Source organism: Elgaria multicarinata, chromosome 3, assembly GCF_023053635.1.
Source record: "Elgaria multicarinata webbii isolate HBS135686 ecotype San Diego chromosome 3, rElgMul1.1.pri, whole genome shotgun sequence".
NCBI classification, from domain to species: Eukaryota; Metazoa; Chordata; class Lepidosauria; order Squamata; family Anguidae; genus Elgaria; species Elgaria multicarinata.
In genome coordinates this window covers 10,495,851-10,515,844 of record NC_086173.1, presented here as the reverse complement: position 1 = coordinate 10,515,844, position 19,994 = coordinate 10,495,851, and the positions used below count along the sequence as shown (strand labels likewise).

At 47.3% G+C, this 19,994-nt stretch overlaps 1 protein-coding gene across 4 annotated transcripts in view; it reads left to right on the top strand.

Annotated features, from left to right (window-relative positions):
- Positions 1-17,512, top strand: part of HDAC7 (histone deacetylase 7) — a 266,746-nt gene extending 249,234 nt beyond the window's left edge. For all 4 annotated transcript variants that reach the window (XM_063119277.1, XM_063119279.1, XM_063119276.1 and 1 more), the window contains 5 exons: positions 2,709-2,827; positions 4,136-4,269; positions 10,845-10,929; positions 15,089-15,221; positions 16,767-17,512. In XM_063119277.1, the coding sequence (XP_062975347.1) occupies positions 2,709-2,827; positions 4,136-4,269; positions 10,845-10,929; positions 15,089-15,221; positions 16,767-16,809 (514 nt within the window). In that variant the 3' untranslated portion in view covers positions 16,810-17,512. The remainder of the gene's footprint in view (positions 1-2,708; positions 2,828-4,135; positions 4,270-10,844; positions 10,930-15,088; positions 15,222-16,766) is intronic.
- Positions 17,513-19,994: the final 2,482 nt, after the last annotated feature.

Below are 19,994 nucleotides of genomic sequence, written 5' to 3'. Positions count from 1 at the left end.
TGGGCCAGTCACAGACTCTCAGCCCAGCCTTCCTCACAGGGCTGTTGTTGTGAGGATAGAAATGGAGAGGAGGAGGATTTATGTACGCCGCCTTGGGTTCCTTGGAGGAAAAAAGGTGGGATAGAAATGTAATAAATAAAAAATAAATCAACAAGACCTATGGCCTTCCAGATGTCACTGGATCATCAGCCGTGACTGTTGTCCATACCGGATGGGGCTGATAGGGGTTGGAGCCCAGCAATATAGGTGGGACCCCAAGTTGCCCATCCTTGCCTTAAAACTGGAGTGGGAGCTGTGTGGCCCTTCAGATGTTGTTGGACTGCAACTCCCATTAGCCGGCCTAGCCAAGGTCAGGGATGATGGGAGTTGCAGTCCAACAGCTGCAGTCCAACAATAGATGTGACAGGCCCATCTCTTAATGGCCTGTCACATCTATTGTGCCTGTCAGCTGCTACGCTCCACCAGCTCTCAGTCCCCTTCAGGTCACAGGAAGGAGCTGCAGTGCACTGGCTTCCACACCTCCCACACGCACAGCCCCCCGTGAGAAAGGGGTCCTTTGGGCTCGGTCCTGCCACGTGGCCACAGCCAGCTCCACCACGGCTCAGGGCTGACTGTGCTTGGCAGAAGCCCAGTTTGCAATCGCAAGCAGCCCAGTACGTGCCAAGCTAGGGCTTTGGCAATGGGCCACCCTCCCACAGCTGCCCAGCACATGTGCTTTGATTGCACTTAAAAGGGCTCTATAAATAGTTTCTCTTCCCCCCCACGCCCCCCCCTCTTGCTGCACACAGAAATGCAGCTCCCAGGCCCTATGGATAGCGTGCCTCTTTGAGTTGCTGCCAAGCATGACCCAGCTGATGGATGGGCCTTTGGAGAAGGCCGGGGTTCTTGTCCCGGAGGACAAGATTGCAGGCCTGTTGGGCTCTCCGCAAGAGAGCTGGGAAAGGCATTCACACAGCAGGGCATCTAGAAAGGAAGTTGACTCCGAGCCAACTCATCCTTTGGCGTCAGTGGGAATGGGTCCAACCCTACGATCGCTCCTTGTTTCACAGGGAGGGCTGGGGAATAGCCTCCCTTTGGAAACAAGGGCCCTGGTTGGCTGTCATCCAGAGATGAGCTAACCAGTCTGAAAGTGGCCCTAGAAAGCACATCAAGGCTGAGAAAACGCTCGCCTTCAGACCCAAGGGGAGGGAGTGGAAGCTATGCAGAGCAGTTTCCAGACATACGAAAGGCTCTGAAAGAGAAGAGCAGGGCACAGACTAATGATTTACCCTGGACTGTCTGTAGCATAATAACGGGAACTCTTAAAGGGGCAAAATACAGTACCGGGCACAGAGTTCACCTCTTGGAAAAGCTCGGTCTTCACTTTCGGGGACACGGGAAGAGCAATTCTCTAGTCCTTAAGTTTGCTAAGGGCTTGCTGATATCTCAGAAGCCAGTGTGGGAGGGTGGCTGAATCATAACAAGCTATCCATGATGCTGAGTTGCCTAAAGTTTTCCCTCTGGAATCCTGTCTGTTTGGGTTTGCTGAGGTATTCAGTAAAGGGTATGGAGTCTACTTTGAAAGATCTGTGGTGTATGGGAGTGTGCCTTCCGGAGGATTCCCCCCCCCCCCCACTAAAAAATAAATAAATAAAGCTGCACCTCCCCACAGGAAGAAGCAAAATTAGCTGTGGGGGACGGGTGGGAAGTGGAGCAGAAACAGTTAAACACAAGCACATACCTGCCGCAGATCTTCAAAGGCAGGTTCAGCTTTCACAACGTCATTTTGTAATAATAGTTTTTACAAAGCACTACCATGGGGAAAACTATGGCTCAGTGTCATGTGTATTTTGGTCCTACGATTTCCTGCAGCCCGAGGGTGGGTGCTTCTGTGGTTATATTTCTATCCCGCCTTGTTTCTATGGTGGAATGCAGGGCAAGGTTCACGGGTTTCCAAAGTGTGGTTCCCGCCACTGCCACCATTACTAGGGGTGTGCACGGACCCCCCGCTCCGCTTCACTTCCAGATCCGCGATTTGCGGATCGGGCTGCTCCGCCTATGTCCGTTCCGCTCCGAGCTCCGGATCCGGATCCGGATCGGAGCTCCGTTTCCCCCCCCCCCCCATAGGCTTGCATTAAGCTAAAAAAGTATACATTTTTTTTTCTGTGAAAGTTAGAAACCTCAAGTTTGGCACCATGACACCTCATGGAGGTATACACACGCACGCCAAGACTCAAGGCAATCCCATCATCCCCTGATTTTTGGGGAATTTATGAAAATCGGGCACCCCTTTCCATAGCTCCGTCAATTTGCACTTTAGAAACCTCAAACTCGCCACCGTGATAGCTTGTCCAGGGATACATACGCACGCCAAGACTCAAGGCAGTCCCAGCGGCAGAGCCCGGTAAAGGACCAAGGGAGAGGGGGACCTTACCTGCCTTTGTCCGTGGTCCGTCGCCGTCTTCAATTGAGCCCGTGGTTTCACCAGGAAGTCTGGGCCGCAAGCGCCCAGACAGGAATTCCGCAGGACAGGAATTCCCCATTGCAGAATTCTCATGCAGAATTCTGGGCCATCGCGTTATAGCTAGGTAGCGCAATGCTTTACGGTGGGAGCATTCCATGCCGGGAGTGTTCCATGCACCAGCACGGTACCAGAAATGCTAACCTAACCTGGCTTGGTTTTCTTTCTCCTCCCTCTCTCCCCTTCCCCCCGCCCCTTGACCTTGCAGGACGGTCGTGATGCCAGTTGCCCACGAATTCTTGCCGGACGTGGTGCTGGTGTCTGCAGGTTTTGATGCAGCTGACGGGCATCCTCCCCCATTGGGCGGCTACAAAGTCTCAGCCAAATGTAAGACCCCGTCAGCGTTGCACGGGGAGTGCTGTTTGGCAAGGGAACGCCAGCAATGCCTGAGCCAGGGATGGAATATGCAGCCTGCCAGCAGCAGGTTACTAAGACAGGTCATCTGGGGAGGACACAGCTGTGCAGGTGGATGCACTTGCTGCCTCTGCTTTCGATGCCTTTCCACACATTTGGGTGCTTGACAAGGGGAAAGCACATCCTAATACACTGCGGTTTGATATTCCTTGGGAGCTGATGAGGGGTTTCTCCACGAAGCAATCAGGAATGGCTGACCAACTTCCCTGAAAGCCTGCTGGTACTAGAATACAAAACCCTAAATGGCTCAGGTCCCAAGTACTTTAAGAATTGCCTCCTGCAGCTGACCTAAGTTTTAAGATCAGTGGAAGAAGGCTCTTCTCGTGGTGCCCCCAAGGAGTGTGTTTTGTGGACTTCAGACACGAAGCAAGACCTTCTTGGTGACGGCTCCCCAGTAATGCAACACCCTGTAGAGATTTCAGGGACCTCCACACATTGAGGTATCAGTTAGAAACCTCCTTATTTTTACAAGCACAGTGAAAGCTGGTGGTAGTTACCTGATTTCTGGTGCTGATGGCTTTTATTGTATTTGTTATGGACAATAAATCATCAGCAGTTGTCTTCTGAATCAGCTTTACATGCTGAGGGAGTCAAAGAGAGAGAGAGAGAGGCCGAGGCCCTATCATTATGCAGGCTCAGGCACCCGCATCAGGGCAGCAGAGTGGGAAGAGCGGCCATTTGCGCTGCTCTCTCCCCACTCCTGCCAGGAGGGCCGACCGCTGCCTCCCTGTCACCTTCAGCGGGTGTTTTAGAGAGTTCCTCCAACCGCTCTTCCATTTGCCACTGCAAGACAGCGGCTGGCGGGGGGCTCTCTAACGCAGCCTCTTGGGAGTGCCGCCTTAGTGTAGCCACCGGGTCTTGTAGCTGCGAGGTCTCGTGAGAGCTCAGCCAACCTCTTGGACAACTTCCACCCACCTCTCATCGGAGCCCTGCAGCTGGAAAAGGGTAGAAGATGGGAGCAGATGGGCAGGAACAGCTGGCTGGGGGTAGCGGCTTTGCTAGAGGCATCAAGATAGGTTGGGCCAGGCCTGTGAGAGGGAGACCAACAAACTGACTGACTGGGCCTGTTCAAGAAGAAATGGCAAGAAGAATAAGAAGAGGTGGAGGAGGAGGTGAAGCACTCCCAACCCCACAGGGATGGGACAGGGTAGGAAGGTGCTCTGACAGGTGAGTGCCGGAAAGTCTTAATCCTTCTGTTTCCTTTGGCTTTCTTCCCTGCAGGTTTCGGCTACATGACCAGGCAGCTGATGAACTTGGCTGGAGGGGCCCTTGTTCTTGCCCTGGAAGGAGGCCATGATCTGACTGCCATCTGTGATGCTTCAGAAGCCTGCGTCTCTGCCCTGCTGGGCAACGAGGTGAGTGGGCCCAACTTAGCAGAACCAGGGAGACAACCAGGGCTTATCCCGAGGCAGAGCTTCACCCCGGAGGTGTTTTTTAGTGCAAGGATCAGCTGTAGAACATATGACAGAATAAAGGAGAGTGCCTCTGAGGATGTGCAGAGCACTTGCTTCTTCCCACTGCTTGCTCCCGCATGCAGCGTTTACTTTCTAAATGCAGGGCTTGTACAAGCGAGGCGTCTGCGAAAACAACATACATAAATCTAACAAAGGATCTGGCTAAAAATCAGCAGTCCATGGAAAGAAGACAAAAGCGGGGGAAGCAATGAAACCAAACTGAAAGCGCAGCAGAACAGAAAGGGGTTAGCCATGTATCAAAATGCCAATAAAGATGGGGGCCAGTCTGGCCTCTTGGGGTAGGAGGTTCCACAACATGGGCGTCTCTTGGTTTACGTATTTATTCTTCTCTTGCAAACCAGTTTTCTCAAGGATTTTGTAGTCCTTGGGAAGTGCCAGCTAAGATCTAAAACTTCACCAAAGTTGGAAAACTCACGTTCACGTGATGACGTCTTTCCTGTGTGTCTATCACATTTTTATCTGACCATTTTTCCATGGAGTTTAGGGCAGAAGGAATGTGTTCCCCCCAGACCCAGACCCACCCTGGCACAATAACAATCCTGAGATAAAGGTTAAGCTGAGAGGGTGTCTTCCTCAAAGCCATGGTGCTGTAACCTTCATGGCTGAAAGGGGAACGTAAAAACATAAGAAGAGCCCTGCTGGATTAGACCAAAGGCATTTACCTAGTCCAGCATTCTGCTTTCACAGCAGCCAACCAGATGCCCCTTGGGAAGCGTCCCCCTGCTGTTTCCCCAAAAGTGATGCTTGGAGTCATGCTGCCTCTGATCCCGGAGGGACTTGATATGCTTTATTAAATTTATATGACTTCCCATTAAAAAAATATTCTCTGAGCGGCTTACAGATCGAAACAAAATGTTAACGTACGAGCAAGAAAAATTAATTAAAAACAACGAGCAATAAAAATTAATTAAAAACAACGAGCAATAAAAATGCAGTATTAAAAACTTTCCTTCTAATAAGTATGGTATCAAACCGTTGGCAGCACAGATTAAATATCGTACTGAAACAGTGAGAAGCCCAAGGAGTGCTTAAAAACACCTGGGTGGATCAAAAGGTCTTCACCCGGTGCTGAAAAAAGGAAAGCACCAGATGAGGCTCTCTGGGGAGGCTATTTCAGGGGAGCCACCACGGGCAGGGGGGTGTTAAACATCATGGGGAAAAGGATAGATCCAGTGGGATCCCAAAGCATAACTGTCAAGGGGTCAAGTAATAATTCCTCAGCACCAGCTTCAGGAATCGGCCCTCTAAATTGAAACAGAGCCGCTGGTAAGCGTTGCCTATCACCCCCTACTCAGAGAGCCTAACCAGAATCATACATAAGAGGAGCCCTGTTGGAACAAACCAAAGACCTATCCAGTCCAGCATCCTGTCCACGCAGTGGCCAACCGCTGCCCCAGTGGGAAGCTCACAGGAAGAACACGATTGCAACAGCCTCCTTGTTTTCCTGTTCCCGACACCTGATATTTGAGATGCATACTGCCCCCTAATACTGGAGGTTATATATAGCCATCATGGCTGGTAGCCGTTGATATACTTATCTTTCATGAAATACTGATGGTTGATGTCTCTCTCAACAAAGGCCATCCCACAGGGGAGCCAAAGTCATTTCTATTCAGATTCCGGACCTGAAGTCCATTTGAAATGGATCCAGAAAATCAGTTTCATCCCAAAGTGGTTAGAGTTGACCACTCTCTTGGATCACCTTGCCCACGAATGGAATGTTAGCCACACTGGTCTGTTATTGTTACTGTCTTCTGGGTCCAGCTTAGATCTCTTCAGGAGTGGCTAAATTGTTGCCTCCTTTAAACTGGCTGGGGCCACTCCCTCTATCAAGGAGGCATTTACAACAAACCCCCCTCCCCCCAGACTCGGCTGGCTATCCATTCCCTGTTAGATTTAACAAACCATGACATGCAAGAGTTAAACACACAAGTGATTAGTCGGGCCTCTAACCCACATCTCCCAGCTCAAGTTTGATTCTCTATTCCAGCCTTTTCCTAACTTCCAATAGCTGAACATCACTTCCCCACCGACTGAATTAAAATCAGAGACACCCTTGCCTTTTGCACCTAAAAAGATTTACTTTTAAAATGTGAGTGTAGGCTGTCCCTCTGGAGAGCCCCCCACACCCTGGGTTTCTACAGGAGTCACTGTTCCGAGCATGCCTCTGTACTGGAAGGAGGCAAACTGATCAGTGATTCGTGCAGAGACGCAACGGAGAAGCCTCTCTGAGAGCGGTTGATTTTGTTGAGTCTCTGCGTCACGAATGATTGTATAATCCTATCGCAACCAATGAAGAGACAGGTCAGAATTGCCCACTGAGGCTGATTGGAGGGGGGGGGCAAGGGCCAGAGCTGTGAATCATGCCGAGATGTAACTGGCAGCCTTCTCTGTAAGATATGTGTTTTGGGTTTGTGTAAAAGAACTTGAATCATAGGAACTTGCCTTCTAGAAGTCAGTCTGCTTGTCCATCTAGCCCAGGAGTATCTCTGCAGGGTCATTGGCGGAGAAGGGTATTTTCCATCAGCAGCTACATATTCCATTACAACTGAAAACTCCCAAGGGTTGAACTTTGGATCTTCTGCACTCAAAGCAGGTGCTCTACCACTGAGCTCCGTGCCTTCCCCAACTTTATTTCTTGCACCGTGATGACCTAAGGGTCCATTTCATGGCATACTATTGTGCCCTGGCATGCAGCTTCAAGGATCCTCACTCTATCTCTGCTGCATCACCCTGGCTTAGGTTTGTTTATTTATTTAGTACATTTGTAATCCGCACAATAACTAATGCTCTCTGGGCAGATTTCAGCCAGTTGATAAACTAAAATGGTATATAACTGTTAAAAATACAAAATATGATACAAATTATTTAAAAGAATAAAATCCAAAATAATGCAAAACAATAAACAGCAGAGAAATAAATTAAACAGTCATAATAAACTAGAACTAGGTCTCTAAAACATCAGGAAGACAAGAAAGGTTCTTGCCTGATGCCAGAAAGATACCTCTTTGGGGAGTTTATTCCATAAGTGGGGTGCCACTACTGAGAAAACCCTCCCTCTTTTAGTCACCCACTTAGATTCCTTTGGCAGGGGTACCTTAAGAAGGGGCTCCGAAGATGACCTAAGGGTCCAAGCAGGTACATGCAGGAGGAGACGTGCCTTTATTTATCCTGGTTGTTTTCAATGTTAGCCCTACTTCAAGTGGGCCCATTGAAACAAATGGGACTTAAGTTAAACTAACATTGGATTCAACCCTCTGTATATTTTGTGCAAGTGACAGTGATACATATCTATCCCCCTCCCTCCAAAAACCTGTGCAGTTTAAACTGCTTTGATTTTTTAAATACTGCATTAAACAGTGATATTTCATGAGCCCCCACTAGCATCTCTACCTATAAAGCGGAAAGTATGTGTGTGTCATGTATGTCCCTAAATGTTTACCCACGTCCACATATGGTACTGCCTTAATGCTGTTCACCCAGACAGGTCTTCGTGTACATGGATCAGAAAAAATCTAAAAACATGAATTTGGGGGTTTTAAGTATTTTTAAAGAATTTAATAAAAACCTAGGTTTACGCCTACAACTCCCAACATGCCTTAGGTGGAACTCCCAGCAAGCCTTGGGTAGGAGGCCAGACTTACTGGCCTTTGGTGGCCATTGTGATTCCTAAAATCAGTCAACCCAATTCCACATTTAAATGGATACTGTTGTTTTTATACTGTTTTTATGGTTTTTTTTAAAAAAAATTGTATACTTTTAATGTTTACTATTTTTAATCGTTGTAAACTGCCCAGAGAGCTTTGGCTGTGGGGCGGTATATAAATGTAATAAAATAAAATAAAATAAAATAAAATAAAATAAAATAAATAAAAGGAAACAACCCACATAAATGGGCTGCATCCGTTTGCGGTGCCTCCTTCCACCTGCCATGTGTGGTTTTAAAATCATAACTAGATACAGCAGCATGTCTTTGAGAGGCTGAACTCTGGACATGCTCAAAGGCACCCTGATATCAGTTTTCTCAGAAACTGAGGGAAGCACACATGCAGCCTTCACCCTTAAGAGGGAGAGAGAGAAGGAGGGAAGGGAAGCACTCTGCGCATGCCCAGAAACAAACTTGTCGAAGGGGGGCCCTTCAGTACAGGCTCATGATGGAGCACTTTGTGGGTGAGAAGTGTGGGCTGAGGCAGTCCTAGCAGGACTTGGTCTGGAGTTGTGTGTGTCCATTGACGGCCGCTTACCTCCCCTCCTTGGCGATGCTACTTGATGCTGTGTCAAGGAGCAGCACCAGCCATGGGAGGAGGAAAGCGCCTCTCAGAGGACATGGGCACCTGAGGGCTGCCAAAGGCATGCTGGGAGCTGTAGTACTGGCATCACTATCTCTCAGTCGTAACTCGGCCCCCACTAACTGACTTTCCCCAACTGCCACTAACTCCACCCACCATTCCATTCTAGCTTAAGCTGTCAGTCATTCCTCCATTCACTTTTCTTTTTCAATAGTAAAGTCAGGCTTTTACATAAAAAATCATAAACTTTATTCAGTAATTCTTTCATCTGTCTTGGAATGTTGTGGTTTAGTTACAACAGGGGGGAAAACCAACATAAAAATCTCATCAAGTTAAAAGGCCTTGGAATTTTTTTTTTTTTAAAAAAAAATGCTTGGCACTTAAAAGCCATTAATGCAGTCACTAGGCAAGCCTGCCTGGGAAAAAGAAACCCATAAGCAAGGTGCAACAAATAAGATGGCTTGCTCTCCAGTTGTCTTTCACCACACCTCAGACAGTGTTCAAAGAGTTAGCGCATTATTCAGGACCTAGGCTTATGCCTACAACTCCCAGCATGCCTTGGGTGGGAGGGAAGATTTATCACACTGTGGCAGCTATCATCTGAACCCCTCAGGGAGCTTCAGCTATTGGGTGGTATAAAAATGCAATAAATAAATAAATAATCTGGAAGTGGTTCGCCATCCTGGGCCTGAAGGGAGAGTGCCTGGGTTGGCTGCCTCAATATCTAGGCACCATCAGGAGCAAAAGGGAAGGAGGTCGCAGCTCTTGGCAAAAGGCATGCTGGGAGTTGTATTTTTTTTTTGTTTTCTGTGGGGAAAAGGAAAATTATGACGACAGCTTCAAGGCGACCCTGGCCAGGCGTTGGGGGGGGGGGGGGGGAAGAGAGAGAGAGAGGAAACTAATTTGTTTTAAAGTTACCTCACAGGCCTAGGATAGGCCTACCTTGCAGGGTTGTCATGAATTTTTATTTATTTATTTATTACATTTTTATACCGCCCAATAGCCGAAGCTCTCTGGGCGGAGGTAAGAGAGGGGTAAAAATGAATATAATTTGTTTAGAGGTTAACTCACAGGACTAGCAGCAGCCTGCTCCTTTAAGATTATTACCTCGCAGACATAAGGGGGGCGAACAATGGTGGGTAGAACCTTCAAATTTGGCAAGCTGATAGGTCTGGCTGTACAACGTACCAGAAAAATCTAAAAACATGAAATTTTGGATTTAAAATATTTTTAAAGAATTTAATAAAAAAACCGACTCTTATGCCTACAACTCCCAGCATGCCTTGGCTGGAACTCCCAAGAGTCTTCTCTTGCCACCAAACTATGACTCATGGTCATGACCAGTACAAATTGCTATGATTCCTTCAGGACATTCCATAAATACAATTTCTTCAGCTGGAGATATTGAAAATTGCTTTATCCTCTATGTGGCTCCATAGCAGCGGCATAATGCCACCAGCATTAAACTAAATAACAAAATCCCCCTTTTGTGGGACCCAGTTTAGAATAACAAGAGGGCATAAATAGTCAGGAACAATTAACAGTGTGCCAAAGGTTTGTTTGGGTACATATACAATTCAGTAACAAACATTTAGTCGGTAAAAAATAAAGACTGATGAAGAGATTCTGAGTGATTGGTTTTTCCAGTTTGCCAATTATATTTATAACCGAAATAATTTTTCTCTAAAATAGTAATTAAATCTGAGATTAGCTGTAGCTGCTATTTCCTTTGGAGGACTTCTGCTGTCCAGACCCTACACTAAAACATACTTTCCCCCCTGCAAACACACATTTCAAAACTACCTTCAACTCCGCTCGCCTGTATTACATTAGTTTAGTGATCACACTACAGTTCCAAAATTGTAGCTTGCGCCATGATAACACTGAGGATTCTCTTTCATGATCTCTGGGACAATTCACATTTGTGAGTGCACATGTGCAGGGCCTCCTGATCAGGCCAGCTATTTACTGTCTTAGACAGATTGCTATACATGGACGGTTTTTGGAGAACAACAGTAACCTACTTCTTCTCTGAACAATTCCACGTAGAGTCCTGCACACAACTGGGCTCATTGTGAGGTCCTGCACATGGACTCTCTTACATTTTAGACTACACCAATCACTGTCTGAGGATACCAGTGACCATAACCTTGTTTTGTCCCACAGCTCGAGCCCCTGCCAGACGAGATCCTGCAGCAGAAACCCAACGCCAACGCGGTGCGCTCCTTGGAGGCAGTGATCCGGGTGCAAAGTAAGTGGGAAAGGGGGTCCAACTGGGTGGGAGACATGTGGGGCAGATGGACTGGCCATTTTTGGTAGCTGCTTCTGTCGCTGCTGACATCTCGGAGTTCAAAGGCAAACAAGTTACTTTCAGCAATAATTGAGGAGTGGGACATGCTTGAGGTTTCATAAAACTCGCAGGGCCCACAACACGTCAGTGAAGGGGACTGAACAGAGAATGAGTTTCCAGAGCAATGGGAACCTGGCAAAGGCCAACCAAGAGGGAGAGAGACTGGACAGTTTTTTGAACTTTCAGGTGTCCTACACCAAGGTTGGGCAGGAAGATCTCCAAATGTTTTGGGATTCATCTACCTTCTGGGAGTTGAATTCCAAAACATCTAGAGATCTACCTCCTGCCCCTCCCTTGTCTGCACCGTCGATCACAAGCTTTTAGATTGTACCACTTCGCCTTTTAAGCCAAGAGGTTTTTCTTGGATCTCTTGCTTTCACCTAGGGATGTGCTCCGCTCCGATTAGAAGCGAAGAAGCAGAAGCGAATTGGCCTGCTCCGCCTTGCCCAGAGGCGGAGTAGAAGCGGACCGGGGACCCTAGAAGCAAGGCGAAGAGAAGCGCCCATTTTCGGAGCGCTTCTCTTTCCGCGGACCGATCCGATCGCCATTTTGAAACATTTCGCCCATAGGATTGCATTGTGGAAAAGAAAAGGGGATAACTGTGTTGTTTTTGAAGCTATCTTTCTGAAACTTCTTGTGCTTAGAGAGTCATGGCTGGGGGTCATTTTGAGCCTACTCTCAGCTCTCTGCGTGGTGCGGTTCGCTTGCTAGAATTTTTTAAAAAGTAGGGTAAAAGCAGGAAAAAGATTACCTTTTCGATTGCTGAGGGGCAGAGTCAACTCCCGGTCATGATCACATGATCCCAAAGTTGGAGGAGGGGATAGGGAAAACGGGTAACTTGGGATTCTGGGAACTTCTCTTTCTTAGTCTGAACGGACTTTTCCCAGTGTTTTTTAAAACAGTAGCCCCACCAAATGCACAAACACAACCTGAAATCATATACAGAGCAGAGTCTCTGTACATATACATAGCAGAGTCTTGCTATTTACTGTTTTACTCTGTACAGCACCATGTACATTGATGGTGCTATATAAATAAATAATAATAATAATAATATACTAAGCCAATAATAAGAGATAAAAAAATACAGCACTGCTACCCACCCTAACTTTGTGGAACAACTGAAAAGATGTGGTGCAAGGGGATGAGCTCCAATAGGGCATGTGGACGTGCCCTCACTCTCTCCTGTACTTGGAGGGCCATCAGAGCCCTCCAAAGAGAGTAACCAAGTGGAGCAACGCCTATCATGAGTTGAAGTGAGAGCTTTGCTTCTTAAAAGACTGGTTCTTAGACAGGACCAGTTAAATTGGCCGATGATTCCCCATCTGGGCACATCCACCCCACCCCCCTTATTACTGGTAAAAGACAGATATAGCCTTTTTAAAAAAGTTCTTGTTGTTGTTTATTCAGCAACACTGCTGCTTTTAATTCCACCCCTCCTTTGTTTGTTTATTTATTTATTTATTTATTTATTTATTCCATTTTATATGCATTACTGGCTTATCCTTGGCTCACTTCCTTATGCCCCCAGAAATGTCTGCTGCCTGCCTGCCTTCCCTCCCTCCTCCCCTGCCTGCCTCGCAGGGATGGTTTGTGTCTGGCTTTGACTCAGGGGAGAAGTCCTTCCTGCGCTCACTTAGAGTTTTGGAAGTTCCAAATCCATTTTTCAAGTGTGGAAGAAGATTCATTTAGGTTGATCTCTACTCCCCAGTTCATGGCATGTTGGGATTTCCTTTGAAATGGCCCCATTGAGCTGTCTGCAGGTTTAAGCCCTGCCAAAAATCAGGGGATGATGGGATTGCCTTGTACCTTGGCATGATTGTGGGTCTAGATGGCATCTGTGAGTGTGCCCACTTCCCTTTTTTTATCTGTCCAAATGTCAGAGAACAGTCCACGTCTGCAAATGGGGTGCCCGATTTTCATAAATTCCCCAAAAATCAGGGGATGATGGGACTGCCTTGAGTCTGGGCGTGCATGTGTATCCCTGGATAAGCTATCATGGTGGCGAGTTTGAGGTTTTTAACGTGCACATTGACGGAGCTATCGAAAGGGGTGTGAATGGGGTGCCCGATTTTCATAAATTCCCCAAAAATCAGGGGATGATGGGACTGCCTTGAGTCTGGGCGTGCATGTGTATCCCTGGATAAGCTATCATGGTGGCGAGTTTGAGGTTTTTAACGTGCACATTGACGGAGCTATCGAAAGGGGTGTGAATGGGGTGCCCGATTTTCATAAATTCCCCAAAAATCAGGGGATGATGGGACTGCCTTGAGTCTGGGCGTGCATGTGTATCCCTGGATAAGCTATCATGGTGGTGAGTTTGAGGTTTCTAACGTGCAAATTGACGGAGCTATCTAAAGGGGTGTGAATGGGGTGCCCGATTTTCATAAATTCCCCAAAAATCTGGGGATGATGGGACTGCCTTGAGTCTAGGCGTGCGTGTGTATACCTCCATGAGGTGTCATGGTGCCAAACTTGAGGTTTCTAACTTTAACAGAAAAAAAGTTGTATACTTTTTTAGCTTAATGCAAGCCTATGGGGGGGGGGGGAAACGGAGCTCCGATCCGGATCCGGAGCTCCGCAGCGGAGCGGAGCGGACATGGGCGGAGCGAAGCGGCCCGATCCGCAAATCGCGGATCTGGAATAGAAGCGGAGCGGGGGGTCCGTGCACACCCCTACAGTTTCACCCATTTTTCTTTCTTTCTAGCTGTTTCTCACTTATGGAACTCTCTCCTGACTGTTATTCTGAGGAGCTTTCTCAGGCATAGTGCTTAAGAAGAGCCGCAAGGCCTACTTCTTTGGTTAAGCATTCCAAGATTTAAGTCCCTTCAGTATTTCTCTTTGGCTCTCCCTCTTCCCAAGCCTTTTGTTGTGTTTTGTAGGCTCTAAGCTTGTCAAGCAGGGCCCTGTCTTTGCTTTTTTCATTTTATAGCACTTAATAAATCCTTGGTGGTGGTATTATTATTATTATTATCATCATCACCATCATCATCATTATCATCATCTCTCTTTTCTTGCTCATGGTGGTTTTTCTAGCTGGAGATGATGGGTTTTGCCAAGTCACGCTGTCCTTCACTGACTCAGAAACTTCCTTACTATTGAGCATGTTCTGAGTATGCCTGCTTTCTGGATGTTGGTGTGGATGTATTTGGTAGGCCCAGTTTCTGAAGGTTTTCTGCATAGTTTTTTTGATGTGATGCCAGTGAGTGATGTGATTAACAGAATAATTGTGATTATTATTATTATTATTATTATTATTATTATTATTATTATTATTATTTATTTATTTATTTATATAGCACCATCAATGTACATGGTGCTGTTCAGAGTAAAACAGTAAATAGCAAGGCCCTGCCGCATAGGCTTACAATGATTGCCATTATTACCTGGTGAGCAATAAAAAGAGCTGGTACTGAGCAGGGGCTAGTGTCATACTGAAGCCTCGGAGGCCCAGGTTCAAATCCCTGCACAGCTGTGAAGCTCACTAGCCGACTTTGGACCACTCATGTCTCTCGGCTTAACCTACCTGACAGGGTTGTTGTGAGGGTAAGATGGCTGCTGAAGAGGAAGGAGAACCATGTATGCTGACCTGAGATTATTGGGTGGGATCAAAATACATCCTTCCAGATTTAGGAATGGATAAGAAATTTGTTTCAATTCATTTTTGTCCACAATTGATCCAATTCACATCTCTGGGAAACAAGAGCAGCCCTGAATGTGATCTGCATTCTTTTTCCGTATGTCTCCAAACTTGCACTGCGATCTATGCAACAACAACAAAATGCATACATTTGAAAGTGCGCACGGACTTGGTGTAGTCAATGGGAGACTATCCTTGTCCGAAAACAGAGAGCATGTCCAGTTGAGATCTCTGTTATCACAAGCTGGCTGGTAGCATCCTGCAGTGGTGGACTTGGAAAACAGGTCCTGACCCTCATAAAAGCTCAGCTTGACTCCCGGGGTACCATGTTAGTCCCAGACCGGCCTCTGTGCTTTCAGCGCTGGGCCTTCTGCAAGTAACATGGCAAACAAGGCACTGATCCTGTCTCTTCTATTCCAGGCCAGTACTGGAGCTCTGTGCGGCACTTTGCCCCGACTGTGGGCCGCTCGTTCCTGGAAGCGCAATGCCACGACACGGAAGAGGTGGAGGCTGTGACGGCACTGGCCTCGCTTTCCGTGATGGCCGAAAAAAGGTGATGGGGCCTCTGGGACTCTTCAAGGGTATGGACCTCCAGATGTTGTTGGACTGCACCTCGCATCAGCCATAGACAACACAGCCAATGGTGAGGGATGATGGGAAGTGTAGTCAACAACATCTGGAGGCGAAATGCTTTGGGCAAAAAGCCTTGCATAAGCAAAGCCCACCCCCAAACATGATTTAAAAGAAATTATTTGTCCACTGAAAACTTTAATCCAAAGATATCCAGATGAAGGAAGGGAAGAGGGGAAACTTCCCAAACACCCACTGCAGCTACCATCCCCTTTAGGGTGCTGGCAATTCTAGCAAATCAGAATTAAAGAATGCTTATAGCGCATCCTTTTGCAAGGTGGAACATTTCAAAGCTGCGATCATTCCTTGAGGACTGTGACGTCTGATCACAATGTCCTACAATGAAGACGGAATCACCCTCCCTTTATAAAGCGTCAGCGCGGTGTAGTATAGAAAAATGGTCGATTTGGCCTTAGCAAACTCTTCCCCAAAGCTCAGTGGGTGGCCTTGGTCCAGTTTGCCTCGCAATGTCGTCGTCAGGATAAAAAAATTGCCCTGGCATGCTGCCTGAGCTCTTTGGAAGAAAGACGGGATACAAATATGGCCAATTGGTGGTCCCAGCCAATCAGTTAATATTAATTTTACTCACCGTGCCCAGCGGGGGAGGGAGATGCATTTACTCCTTGGTCACATGGCCTGTTGGCTTGTAGCCTTTTCAAAACTAGTTGTGCTCTCCCACCCCGATCAGGAGTGCCTTCCACTGGGGTCTGATCTTCTCGGGCCCTCACGCACCAGATTCGAGGATACCAGATTCGAGGATACCAGTATGACTCGACGTCCACTTGTGGGGTCAACTTTCTTTTCCTTTCATTGTCTGCATCCATTTTCCATCAATAAACTCTATCGTTCTTTCACACAAGTGGACTTGAGTCATATTGGTATCCTCGAATCTGGTGGGTGAGGGCACTGAGTGGATCAGGCCCCTGTGTAAGACAAGGAGGTAGGCTTGCCCTACATTCTGAAAACTTCTGAACAGTCTTCAAGGGCAGCACCATATTCCTTTTTTTTTATTTATTTACAATATTTATATACCGCTCCCCATTCAGAATTTCGGAGCGGTAGACAAAATAAAATAGAATAAATGCACATTAAATTACATTTTAAAAGAAACAAAGTGCAAAATAAACCACAGCCGGTCATGAAGGGAAGTCTTCCTGGAACAACGATGTTTTCAGGAGACGCCGGAAGGAATACAAAGTTGGAATACAATGCATATAGAGTGCATTCTGGTAAATCTCTGGATTACACATGCATGCATGATACGCTTGTCTGGTAACCTGTATTATCTGACCTGCCTCTGTTTCCTGTTTAGAAGAAAAGTTCCAAGGGTTCCTGGGGAGAGGAAATGCCTATGAAATGGGTTTACGTTGATGGTGTAGATATGCGTTTAGCCACTGGGTTCTCCCAATTCTCTGTGATTTTGCCAATGTATTCTCCTAACGGTCATTTCCCTATTTCCTCTCTTTAGGAGGCAGGATGAGCCAATGGAAGAAGAGCCCATGAACCAGTGAAGGTGTCTTTTCACACTCCATCAGGAACACAGCTTTCCTTCGTGGCTTGTTACTCGTGTCACAATCCCAGTTCCCTCCTGCTACACAGCCCACATTACCCAAAGCCACAAGGCTGGAAAACTGTCTCCAAGTTCAGGCGGAGGGCTCTGAAGAAGGGGCACGTGGCAGACTCCCTGGGATTAGTAGCTGCTCCCGGGGGGCTGCTGCATGTGGAACTCCGCCATGCAAGCAGCTGATCCAGATCTGACATCCTCTCTGGGGGTGGATCTCCTTGGGTTGAAAATCTGACCACCTAGGTGTGCCCAGTGGGACCCAGGAGACTGGATATGGACTGCAAAAAACAAACAAACTGGAGGGTTTACTCTGACGTTGGGGTGGTGCCTTTCCCCCTCCAGAACCAAAGCTACTCCGTGGAGAGATCCTTCTGGGGAGGAACCAGGATGTAACTGTCCTTCTTCTCTTTTGTAAACAAGACTTTGTCCCCTTATTCCAGGACGCTCCACCCCGACTCCCAATCATCATGGGAGCCGGGCTTTGCAAAGGGAGAACTTTCAGAAGCAAACATTTGATGTCAAACAAGTTGACAGTATCTTTGAGGAGTGACCCAGCCCAATTCCTGCTAACCACTGACCCTTTTGGTCTAGGACCCCACCCCACCCTAATTTGCACTATATACAGATAATACAGATACAGACTTTGTCTACTTTCCGTGGAACCTGGTGGGATCAAGTTGCACCTCCTTGTGGATTCGAGTCCTTGAAGTGACCATTCCTCTGGCATCAAGGCACTATGTAAATAATATACAACCCTATGGTGCTCGTGGCTGGTTGGTTTGCCCTGATCCATGAAAGCAAGCAGCCTTATTCCAAAGAGCAGACTTCAGCGGAGGGGAAAGGAAGCAGGGCCGTTTGTCCTCTGTTATCCCAACCAATATGCAGAATTGGAATTCCTGTAAATCTCATTTGTTTGGTTTTTTTTTTCTTTTTTGTTTAAAAAAAAGTCTCACCAAGTTTCTAGTCTTTATGATATGTTTAAAAATGTGCAGGCAGTGCCTCTGCAAATGCTCCACTCTTTGGGTGAGAGGAGTTTATGACCTACATAGCTGTCACATCTTCATGGAAAGGTAGCTAATTCTCACCTGTCTGAAAGGCTGCAAGAGGCAGGACAAACTTCCTACAGAAAAAGGCACTTGCGTGTAGGAAAAAAAGAATCATGCAGATTAGCACGTGCAAGTATCCTGCACGCTTCTATTTTGCTGTGTGTACATCTGCTGGAAAGCTGCAATCAGTAGTAGCTTCCCAGCGCATGAGCAGTAGGCACCCGTGACAATGATCCACACACACGGGTTGAATTCTTTTTCCTATGTTTAAACATTTTCCACTTGAGAAATGTGTCAGGTTCAAAGGGGGCCTAAACCTTAACGCCAACGGCCAGTCTGGGTGTGGAGGGGCGGGAAGGACTGCATCCCTGGGGTGGGGGACTGGCCAAGGCAAGGGGGAAAGACCTAAACCAACCAGTAAATTGAGCCTTTGCTGCTGCCCAAGTATGTTGTGCTTTTTTTGGTAGCCAACGGCAGTACTGCTCTTCTTATATTTGAGCTGTGCTCCCATTCCTCAGACATCAGCAAGACAATTGGGGCCAGCCCTGCCATGCAGCAGGGTGAAGCAACCCACTTTGGGCGACACCACGAGGACCAGAGGGCATAGACAAGGGCAAGGATTGGTGTCGGAGTGGTGCAGCAAGGCTTTTTTTAACGTTAGTGCTGAATACAGTACACATCCCTTATCGCAGGGGTGGCCCCCCAGATGTTGTTGGACTCCCATTCCCATCAGCCTCAGCCAGCCTGGGCAATGGTGAGGGGAGCAGTACTTCAACAACTGGAAGGCCACAAGTTCCCCAGCCTGGATGTATAGCATTGCATTAAGAACATAAGAAGGGCCCTGCTGGATCAGACCGAGGGTCCATCTAGTCCAGCACTCTGTTCACACAGTGGCCCACCAGCCATCGGCCAGGGACCAACAAGGCAGGACATTAATAGTGGCTTAATTCTGTTTGTTTTAGTTGAAAACAAACTAAAGATGATCAAGTAAGTACAAAAAAACCTGGAAATGGCTCATATGCACAAATGGAAGGAGTAGTGACTCTTTCCCCACCCATTGACTCATGGATTGTGATGCCCAAATTCAGCGGTAGGCAACTTGGTACCCTCCAGAGATTTGTCTTAAACTCCCATAATCCCAAGCCAGTATGGCCAATGGTCAGGGGTGATGAGAATTGTAGTCCAAAACATTTGGAGGGCAGTGGGGGGCCTATCTATGCTCAAATCCATCTGACCATACAAATCTCCATAAAGAAGTTTTGTTTTTGTTTGTTTTTTAAAAAAATCCACCTTTTTCAGCCTGTACTGCAGCTTTCTCCAGCATGATGCCTTCCAGACATTTTGGACTACATTCCTGTCCATTGGCCACACTGGTGGGCTGATGGAAGTTGAAGTCCCAAACATCTGAAGGGCACCAGGTTGGGGGTGGCTGCTGTACCAGTCCCAACCAGCATCAAAAGGCCAGTGCATTCTGCAGGCAGCCCCCTGATGAATGGCTGTTTGTTGAAGAGGCAGTAGGATTGTGTGTGTGGAGCGAGAGCTCCATCCCAGGTGTGGTGGTGGTGATGGTGTCTCTGGATCGCTGCCCAGAAGATAGCTAGATCTCCACACCCAGGCTCTAGAGTGCTGCTCCTCTCTAGTGTCCGCAGGGATTACCCTAAACCTCTGTCCAAAGAAAGAAAATGTTATATCCTCCTTTGCAAGGGCATGGGGTGTTAAAGCTCTGACAAACTACCCAGGGGAGTGGTTCTATTGTGATGGGGCCACTACAAAGAAAGCCCTGCTGCATCCCCTAGTTCAGTGGTCATCAACTGGTCCAGATCCAAGACCCACCACAGACTCCCAATCTGCAACATGTGACCTACTTTCAAAATTGCCCAACGTGGCGACAACCCATCTGGACTCATCTTGTGACCCACTTTTGGGTTGTGACCCACCAGTTGAAGACCACTGCCCTGGTTTGTATGATGAGGTAGATTCTTCCTTCAATGGGGGGGGGGGGGATTATGCCAGATTTACAAAAGATTAGAAAAGAGACACCAATAGTAAAACGAAATAATGTTGTTCACTGGGCATCTTGGGGCTT